The sequence below is a fragment of the Grammomys surdaster genome, unplaced genomic scaffold, assembly GCF_004785775.1.
Source record: "Grammomys surdaster isolate TR1022 unplaced genomic scaffold, NIH_TR_1.0 123086, whole genome shotgun sequence".
NCBI lineage: Eukaryota > Metazoa > Chordata > Mammalia > Rodentia > Muridae > Grammomys > Grammomys surdaster.
Genome location: NW_021618430.1, coordinates 10,716 through 21,536, shown reverse-complemented (window position 1 = coordinate 21,536; position 10,821 = coordinate 10,716). Strand labels below are relative to the sequence as shown.

At 41.6% G+C, this 10,821-nt stretch overlaps 1 protein-coding gene and 1 pseudogene across 1 annotated transcript; both read left to right on the top strand.

Annotated features, from left to right (window-relative positions):
- Positions 1-532: 532 nt before the first annotated feature.
- LOC114636243 (oogenesin-3-like) lies at positions 533-5,982 on the top strand. Its single transcript, XM_028784446.1, has 4 exons — positions 533-595; positions 3,219-3,529; positions 4,050-4,604; positions 5,418-5,982. The coding sequence occupies exons 1-4, from the start codon at positions 566-568 to the stop codon at positions 5,980-5,982; spliced, it is 1,461 nt and encodes a 486-aa protein (XP_028640279.1). The 5' UTR covers positions 533-565.
- A 1,952-nt stretch (positions 5,983-7,934) lies between these two features.
- LOC114636244 lies at positions 7,935-10,472 on the top strand (annotated as a pseudogene).
- The last annotated feature ends 349 nt before the right edge of the window (positions 10,473-10,821 follow it).

The window sequence follows — 10,821 nt, the reverse complement described above, 5'->3', positions numbered from 1 at the left end:
AGTGCTTATGAAGGATGTAAGAGACCTTCCTACATTCACTGTGTTGGCCTTATACAGCCATTGCTCTGATTTCCAGCCATGCTCTGAATCATGCTCATGCTAATACTCACAGGCCTCAGACTAGCATGCTATGAATTGTGTGAGAAGACAACAGAAGGCCATGTCCTGGAGTTGACCTTAATATATAGTCAGAACAATTTTTGATAAGTGCCATATGCTTGTAGAATAAGAGTGGGCTTGAACTCAGAGATCCACCTGTCTCTGCTTTGCAAGTGCTGTGATTAAAGTCATGAGGCACAAACACTTTGCTTCATTAAATCAGTTCTTGACTATCTCACTAGCCTAAGAATCTTCCTGTGTACAGATCTAATCCAATTTACCTACACTATCCAAATTTAAAAATGATCTAGTGGGTGGAGACTCAATTATTGAATCAGAAGCCTACTTTGGCTGGGAGGGTGTGGCTACAACGGGACGGTTCAGCTGAAAAAAATATAAAGTCATAGCAGGCAGAGAAACCCTCAGACTCTTGAAGCCTGGAGTTACAATCTTCTCCTGCCTGAATATGGCGATCTGTCTCCAGTGCCCAGATCAAGTAAGTCCTAAAGCTACTGAAGGATACCTCATCTCATTCAACCTAGTCTAGAATTGTCCTCACTTGAAATTTTGTTCATATAATTTTCTACTTGGTGGTTCTTCTCTTTTAAGATGAGTGTGCTCTAAATAAGTTTACCTGGCTGGAATCTTAGATATTCTGTCCTTTTTGGCTAATATCCACTTACCAGTTAGTATACACCATGCATGTCATTCTGGGTCTTTGTTACCTCACTCCATGATATTTTCTAGTTCCATCCATTTGCCTTAAAAAATTCTTTATGTCCTCATTTTTTTATTAGCTGAATTGTCTTCCATTGTGGAAATGAACTACATTTTCTGTATCCATTCTTCAGTTGAGTGCTATCTGGGTTGTTTCCAGCATATGGCTATTAAATATAAGGCTGCTATGAACATAGAAGAGCAAGTACCTTGCGATATGGTGGAGCATCTTCTGGGTATATGACCAAGAGTGGTATAGCTGGCTATTCAGCTAGAAGTGTTTCCACTTGTTTTTGACGAACAATCAGATTGGTTTCCAGAATGCTTGCACCAGTTTGCAATCCCACCAGAAATGGAGGAGTGTTCTCTTTCTTCATATCTCACAAGCAAGTGCAGTCACTGGAAGTTTCCACCTTAGCCTTTCTGATTGTTGTAAAGTGGTATCTCAAGGTCGTTTTGATTTGCATTTCCCTGAAGACTAAGGACTTGACCATTTCTTTAATTGCCTCTTGGTCTTCAGAGATTTTTCTACCTAGAATTAGGAGAAGGATTGAAAAAGAGGAGGGAGACCCCATAGTAATCCCACTAGTCTCAACTAACATGGAAGCATGGGAGTTCCCAGAGCCTGAGCCACCCAACCTGGCAATGTACACAGTCTGATCCAAAGCTGCCAGTACATATATAGCTGAGGACTGCCTGATATAGCTTCAGTGGGAAAGACATGAGGGCTTAGAGAAGGTGGATGCCTGAAGGGTTTGGGGGTGTGGGGGAAGCATCCTTTTGGGAAAGACTGAAAAGTAATTAGATGAGGGTATGTGAGAGGGGGCAATGGCTGAAATGTAAATTAAAAAAATAAAAAAAGATTGCCAGGCCTTAAACTCACAGAGAGTCTCCTACCTCAGCCATCTGAGGCCTTTTTAGCCTGAATATCCAAGTGTGTTCTCAATTACATCTAATTATTAACTGGGTCATTGTGGTTTCTGTGGAAATTTTTGTTTTATGTAGTTTTGTTTTTGTTTTTTATGAGACAGTCTAACTAAGAATGTCGGGATGACCTTGAGTTGTAGGCATTCTAGGATGAAATGTCATGTGTGAGTTAATCAAATGCCTTGAGGGCTGATATTTATGTCACTTTAAGCCTGGAGTTATTTGGTGTGCTTTTAATCCCAGCAACAGGGAGCCAGAGTGAGAATGTGAGTGTCAAAATAGCTGGATCTTATGTGTGTTTTTTAAGAAGGCTTAACATGGGGCTGGATAGATAACTCAGTGGTTAAGAACACTGAGAGCTCATCCAGGGGTACTATGTTCAATTCCCAGTAACTAAATGGTGGCTCACAACCATCTGTAATGGGATCTGATGCTCTCTTCCTCTTCAGGTGTGTCTGAAGACAGGGACAGTGTACTCATATACATTACATAAATAAATAAATAAATAAATAAATAAATAAATAGAAGTATAATTAAATAAATTATGCAAAACAAGCAATCAAACACAAAATACTAGCTGTTTTGGTGCTGATGAAGTAACCAGTTAGGAAATTTTGCTAGTGAGCCTCTTGCCTCAGCATGTGAATTATATTCTTCTCCTCATAGTCTCTTTATTTTGGATGCTTTATAAAGAGTCACAGACCATGTCAATGGCTACTGAAGGACAACTGACTTTAGTGTTTCTTTCCCACTCTGCTTAGCTCTGTAGTTTGCAGACCTCCAGCTTGGAACTTTACCAACACCTTCTCCAAAAGTCCTGTCAGGGTCACAATCAAAGATTGATATCAATAACTAATGATGGGAATTTCAAAGATAAGGTGACTTATTCCATGCAGTGTAGTTGGATAAATAAAGATTGTGGAAAATTTGGAAACTGATTTCTTTGAGGGCCCAGAAAGCTAAGTCCAGTCATCCTCCAACAAATGGCTGAAGTTTCAGAGTTCCTTGTGATCCCTTCCCAGCGGGATGTATTCACCCCAGCTGTGGCTCCATTTGGATGTGACCTTTGGGAACTAGGATACTTTGGAGAAAAATCATACCACCAGAGAGAATTCTGGCTTGAAAACCAGCACAGGCCAAACCAAGCAGTTCTGGATTTGATATGCTGAGTTGGCCCAGGCTGAGCAGTGATGGAAAACTCATGTAATCTCCACACTTGTGAGGCACTTGCAGGCAATTCTCTGTGGGTCCAGGCCACTGAGATCTATAAAGCAAGTTTCAGGACAGCCAAAGATATAGGTAGTTCTGGATAGATATTATGTCAAAGAACAAAGAACAAACTGAGTGTGCTCAAATTGACAGATTGAGTTGTCTATACTCATCATTAGTCATCTATCCCTCACATTTCCTTGTGTGAGCAGAAAGGCTTCCAAAGTTTCTTGTCATTCATGGTTTATTTTTCCTGGCTTCCCTAGGATGACTCTTTAGAGGAAGACACAATGATAGTCTACTCTCCACTCACCCTTGATAAGCTGGCAAGACAGAGGCTACTGAGGGATGAGGCCTTAGCCATTTCTGCTCTCAAGGACCTGCCCAATATTCTGTTCCCAGTGATGTTTGAGGAGGCCTTCATTAATGGATATACAAAAGTCTTGACAGCCATGATACCTGTGTGGCCCTACCCATACCTTTCTGTAGGAAGGATGATAGAAAACCTCAACTTGGAGACTTTGAAGGCTATGCTTGGGGGACTAGATATACTGATTGCACAAAAGGTTCACTCCAGGTAGGGAAGATTTTCTGGGGTCGGAGGAAGGTTCTTTGAGTGCTGAGAAGGAGAAACTAGGGACACAGAATATTTGGTCAACTGTGGATCAAAGGCTTCTGATCATCAATTGTTTCTTCAACCCACATTCTGGACTGTTCTCTACTGAATGTAGAGGCTGAGAGGAGTGTAGTGGCTTGAACTTAGTCTTAACTCTCTGGGCAAATAAAAAATAATGTAGAAGACAGAAAAGAATAGACACATCCAAGAGGAGTGGGACTTTTCCTACATCCGTGGAAGGTATAAGTGAAATGGCATTGGGATTAAGGAGCTTGGCATGAAGGGAAATATCATAGGGCTAAAGATGCCTGTCTTGCAAAGAATGCTATTCGTTCACTGAGCATGAGTCTCAGGGTTTGACTCTAGACACAGGAAAACAAACTTTTGAAAGAATCAGCTTAAATGTGATATGTAGTATAGAGTCAGACTGTAAAATCTGTCTTCTTTTACCTTCTGAGAGTTATACTCATTTCTCCCACAGTAGGTGCAAACTCAGAGAGATCATTTGGATGAGTGAATATTATGACTCGTGTGGCATATGGGCTAGATCCCATGAAGGTGAAGGCTTACCAGTATCCATGACAAAGAAGAAGCCAGTGAGGATTAGTCCTGCCTGTGGGATGAAGAAAGAATTGAAGGTGACAACACAACTCGAACTCATGGAGGGCAGACTTGATGAATCTACCACCTACTTGTTGCTGTGGGCCCAACAGAGAAAAGATTCAATTCATCTATGCTGTCGAAAGCTGAAGATTCAGGGCATAACCAAAGACACAGTCAAAGAAATCTTCAAAACTGTACATGCACACTGTATACAGAAGCTGATTATAAGTTATGTCACCTTAAAAGATTTGGCTTTTCTTAATCCCTACCTGAGACAGATGAACAATCTTCTATATCTCACACTAAGTCATATCACAGATATGCTATATGTGAATGAGTTGGATATTTCTCTACTTTCTGCATTCCACTGTCTCCAGAGACTCTGTATAAATTTTGTCTTCTTTATGTTTGACAAACTGAAAGAATTCCTCAGGTAAGGAAGGGTCCAATAGTAGACCAGAAAAAACATTTTTTTTTGCCTTGGTTTTCATGTGGTTTTGTTTTGTTTTTTTGCAAGCTATGGAAGCTTTTATGGTCTGACAAACAGAAACCTATCACTGAGAGACAGCATATTGAGCCAATGAGCCTGTGCTAAGATCTGCATGAACAGGAACTAGCAACTTCTTTTGGTTTACTTGTAAAAAGTTTTGAGTCTAGAAACTTATTGAGTAGATGAGAAATATGGGACAATGGGTTTCAATGTGAAGATAGAATCATGGAACTTGGAGGAACAAAACCTCGTAGAACTCTTAAAAACAGCACTAGGAAGTTGTTGAATTTTGTTGGGGATGTTAGTCCTCCCTACAGATAGCATGTTGCCCTGATATGTTGCCCCATTGCTGTGGTTTCCTGTCAGGCCCTGAATCGTGCCTATGGTGATATCTTAAGGACTTACACTAGAATGTTGTGAGGTATGTGAGAAGAAAACAAAAGGACATGTCCTGAGGGTTTTCTTTTTTTTGTTTTGTTTTGGTTTGGTTTTTTTGAGACAGGGTTTCTCTGTGTAGTGTAGTCCTGGCTGTCCTGGAACTTACTCTGTAGACCAGGCTGGCCTCGAACTCAGAAATCCACCTGCCTCTGCCTCCCAAGTGCTGGGATTAAAGACGTGCACCACCACCGCCCGGCCTGAGGGTTTTCAATATGCATTCAGAATAAGTTTGGGAGAAATGTCATCTGCTTAGCTGCCAATCGTATCAATCTTCTTCAACACCATTTGACAGCAAGCAATAATGTTTTCTCTCCCCAGGTTCCTGAAGAAACCCTTGGAGTCACTTAGCATCACTAACTGTAACCTCTCACAGTCAGACATGGATTGCCTGCCCAACTGCGTAAATATTTTTGAGCTCGAATCTCTAAAACTAGCTAAAATTAATTTTCCTTATTTACTTATTGAGCCTCTTGGGTATTTCCTTGAGATAGTTAGACATACCCTGAAATACCTGGAATTACAGTCGTGTGGTATACAGGACTTTCAGTTCAGTACAGTGCTGCCTGCCCTAAGCCAATGTTCCAACCTCAGACTTGTCAGATTCCATGATAACAACTTTTCTTTGCTTTTCCTGAAAGAACTTCTATGCCACACAGCCCAGCTGAGCCAACTGAAAAGGGAGGCATACCCTGCCCCTCTGGAGTGCTATGACAGGGGTATAATCCTTTCACACAGATTAGAAGACTTTTGTCCTGAGCTCCTGGATATACTCAGGGTCAACAGAGAGCCTAAGAAGGTCACCTTTGAAACAATCCAATGCTCTAAGTGTGGTGGTTACTATGTTTATAATCTGGAGACCCAAAGTTGCCTTTTTAAAAAGTAACTACTGTAAGGTTGATTGTGGAAGAGAGAAATGGAAGCTGAGTATTGGGGATTGATTAAATCCTAAGTGTATGGAACATGGAAATGTCAATCACCTATAGGGCTGAAACACACTGGAAAGGCAAGATCTTTCTCTGAGCTGGTAAATGAATGTAGCATCTACAGATAACATGAAGCATTCTTTTCTTCTCTAGGATTATGGTAGTTTGTGTGTACTATAATAGAGGCACCCTTCCATGAGGAGGTTGCCTTCTCTTTTAGTTTATACAATAAATATTTGTTATTTAATAAATATTTTGGGTTGTTGATATGTCTCTGTTAGAGCACAGAACATTATCATTCTTAGAATTTCTGTACCTGTATCTGGTTTATTCATCCCTCATCACCATAATTATATGTCAATCTCAGATTACAGTTCCTTGCATCCCAGGAACAGGGCTCATTAATGGGACACAAAGCACAGAGCTTAATAAACTGCTCAATGTTTTGGAAAGTAGTTGGTATGTAGTACACTCAGATCACAACAACTGAGTTAGTTATGGAGAACAATGGGATGAGGGGGGAGGCATATTCAGCAAGCATGAAAAACGAGGACCAAGGCAGGCACATTTCAGGACATATGTCCTTGTATTTAACCTCTGCTGAAAGACAATATTTGCAACAAATGAATCCTCAGAGACCTGATATTAAAATGAGAAGAACATGATATTACCTTAAGCCATCTAGATCTTCATACTTCCAGAACAGTTTTTATGTTGGCTAAGAAAAGCTTCATTCCTTAGGCAGAGAAATATGTCCTAACACCAGGCCCTGGTTCCCTGTGACAGGTCCTTGAGGGGGGGTTCACACCTTCATGTGAAGTGTATCTTCTTTAAGATATTGAAGTGACTCACAGAGGGAGAGGGAGAGAGAGAGAAGGAGAGAGAGAAGGAGAGAGGGAGAGGGAGAGAGAGAGGGAGAGAGAGAGGAAGAGAGAGAGGAAGAGAGAGAGGAAGAGAGAGAGGGAGGGAGAGAGGGAGGGAGAGAGAGGGAGAGAGAGAGAGAGGGAGAGAGAGAGGGAGGTATCTTGATTTGTACCAGAGGTCTTAGTGAGCAGGGAAGATGCGAGAGGGAATGAATGCTTACCTGTTTTTTTTCTGATCCACGGTTCTGCTGAAGGTGGCAGGAGATTGCATATCCAGAGGGAACACAGGGTGCTTAAGGCAGACTAGGAGGCCTGAGAGGACTCAATGAACAGGGAAGATGGTGGAGAAGAAAAAGTTACCTGAATGGTTCAGGTTTCCCAAGTCTGATGAAAGTGGGAGGAAAAGTAGTGAGAAGCATGAAAGAACCCTTTGATAGAAGGCTGCTCAGATCCTCAATGCATTCAATCACTTAAAGACCATGTTAGAGCATAGTATGAATCCTGCTTCTAAATATCATGGAAGAAAAATGTGATCCATTTTATACAATATATTGTTCCACTGATTGTAGTAAAACTTTTATTGTTTCACATAAAAGTATCAGATTCGGCCGGGCAGTGGTGGCATACAACTTTAATCCCAGCACTTAGGAGGCAGAGGCAGGCAGATTTCTGAGTTCGAGGCCAGCCTGGTCTATAGAGTTCCAGGACAGACTGGGCTATACAGAGAAAACCTGTCTCAAAACAAACAAACAAACAAACAAAAAGTGTCAGATTCATGTATGAGTCTCCTGTTACAGCTTAGAGTAGGACTCTTGGGAACATTACATTAGATTGTGGAGAATATCAGGAAAGATCTGTGGAAATGGGTGCATGCTGCCCCCATGAAGGAACTTGAAGGACCTTGAAGGAACTGTGGCAATGAGAAAGGTAGATATCTAGTAATCTGAATCACAGGGTTTGCAATGTCACCAGACCAGGGATTGGTCCCCCTGCCTGGTTCATATAATTAGGTGGGGTGGGGTGTGAAAGGCTTGCTCAAAGAGTTTTGAATGAAATATTTTCTTTCTTTGGATATGTCCATAGCATCAGCATACCTGAAAGTCATGACGAGTTTAACAGCTCCACCAACACTCCAGCAGCTGGCAAGAAGAAGCCTGCTGAAAGATGAAGCCTTGGCCATCTCTACTCTGGAGGACCTGCCCATGGAACTCTTCCCACCACTCTTCAAGGATGCATTTACCAGCAAACAACCTAAGATCCTGAGGCAGATGGTGGTAGCCTGGCCCTTCTCATGCCTTCCTGTGGGAGCCCTGATGGAAATGACTTACCTGGAGACCTTGAGAGCTCTGCTTGATGTCCTTGATTTACTGTTGGCACAAAAGGATCAACCCAGGTAAGTAAGAGCTTGGTAGCACGGGGGTGAGGGTGGAAGTTTGTCTGGATGGAAGTCAATACAGTACTCATAATGTGGTCCTAGGTGAATTAGAGGATTCTGATTGTAGGAGTCAGTATCTTCAAGAACGGAAATAAAGAAACAGGACAGTGGTTTATGCAGGACAGCTTAGGACAGAAATAGTCAATATGCAATGAGTCTGTCCCTGCCACTTCCCCAGAAAGAAATGGAAGCTGTCTGTTTTCAAAGAATTGTTTTAAGGGAAGTGGAATTATGGATTATCCAGATTATACATTGTGTCTCCTGTCATATGAACGTCCTTCTACTTTACCTATAGGAAGTGGAAACTACAAGTGCTTGATTTACGAGATGTCCACCATGACTTCTGGAATGTTTGAGCTGGAAGACAGCATATAGTCTGCTCTCCAGATGTAATTGGCAACAACCAGGCAGTAGGAAATCATCCCATCCTGGACAGGAAACAGGCCCTGACTGTATTGATGAACTCTATCCTCATGTCCCACCATCCCTCCAAATATCTACAATATTTTTATCAGAGGGCCAAGCAGAGGGAAGATGTGATACAGGTGATCTGTCAGAAGTTAGAGTTTTGAGCATTTCCTGCCTATGACCCACTGGATGTTTTGGAGGTTTTTGACACAGGCTTAAACCAGGAATTGGAAATAATCACATGCTGGGACATTCACACCCTTGCGTTGCTAGTCTATGGCCAGGACCAGATGAAAAACCTCCAGAAACTCATTTTCAAGAAAATCTATGTACCTGTGCATTTGCCTTGGGACCAGGAAATGGAAGCCTGCTGTTTTACAGAGATCTTTTCCCAGTTCTCCAAACTGAATAAGCTCCAGTATTTCTATTTGAATAAAGTCTACTTCCTGAATGGTCGCCTGGACCCAGTGCTCAGGTATAAAAGGACAAAGAGCTTAACCCTGGGGTGAGCAAAGCATTTTGTTGTTGTAGTTGTTGTTTTTCTTTACATTAAACATCAGTTTATATAGTGGCTTCCCAGCTAGTGTTAAATGTATATACATGTGAGCTTAGAGTAATTGAAATAGTAATTTATGCTGCTGTTGCACCCTAATTTCTCACTTTAGTAAAGCAGTTTCCATCTCCTCTGACTTCTCATGGTTCAAAGGAAATTTGAGCATAGGTAGGGTCTGAGTACATGGGAAATGAGTGGATGACTGTGGTCAAGGGAAACCCTATGAACAGAAAGGAGGTTGTGTGTGGAAGCTGGAGCACATTGAGATAAATGTTGGCAGAGCTGGGGATGGTTCTGAGTGGTTCTCAGTTCATCTTTCTGGGTTCTCCTGCTTACATCATCTGTCCCAAAACATGTTTTCTGCTTACCAGTACAGAGGGAACTGTGGAGGTGAGGCAGTAGCAGGCACAGTGATAGCTTATGTCCTACCTAGAAGAATATGACATTAGTTGTTAGCTCTTCATCAGGGAGCATCTTGTCCTTGACATTAATAAAGGTCTGAGAATGACCTCGGGCTAAGGACACTCTGTAACCTTGATTTCACAGCCTTTTCTCTGGAACTATTGAACTTCAATGTTGTAAAGCCTTTTATCTCTCTCTCCTTTTCTCTCTAGGTGCTTGGAGAGTCCATTAGAGACCCTAGCTATCACTCACTGCATTCTGTCACATTCATATGTGAAGTATCTATCCCAGTGTCCAAGCATCCAGAAGCTCAAACACCTGGATCTGAGTGGTGTCACCTTCATACATTTAAATGATCCATTTTTAGGAAGCCTGCTACAAAGACTGACAGCTGCTCTGTAGACCTTAAAATTGAAGGGCTGTATGATCATGGACACCCAAATCAGTGCCTTCCTGCCTGTGCTGAGCCATTGTTTCCAGATCACTGAAGTCAATTTTGTGAAGAACTTATTGTCCATGGGCAGTCTGAAGACACTGCTGCAGCATACTGCCAAGTTCACACAGCTGACCCTGGAGAAGTACCCTGCCCCTGATGAGGTCTATGACCACATTGGTGATGTTATTCCAGACAGATTTGTACAACTTTGTTCTGAACTTATGGACACACTCAAGGGTATAAGGCAGCCAAAACAGATCTACTTTATGAGTAAGAGATGTTTAGATTGTCAGAAATTTTTTATCTGTGATTTGATGGCCAGGCTATGTTCTTGTTGGGAATATACAAAGTGAGGTCATTGCAGGGCTCTGGTAAATGAAAAGCAGGACTCAAGTAACTGATAGAGGCATAGACTATGTGTATTAAAGAATTTCTTGATGAACTTTGGAAAAATAATTATTTCATTTCATTTGAATTCCAATCAAATTATTCAGATTTAAAGTAGTTGTGTTAACATGGAGAACCATGATCTTCTTTTCAGCCTAATTCCTACAGTACAGACCCACCATTGGTTAACAACACTATTCCTTAACTGTAAGGCTTCCATCCCAGCACTTTTATAATATGAGGGACCCTAGAGGAAGCACAGGAGATAGAGAGGACATTGTAAAGAGCATAATGTACTTGAATAGAAGGACTCTG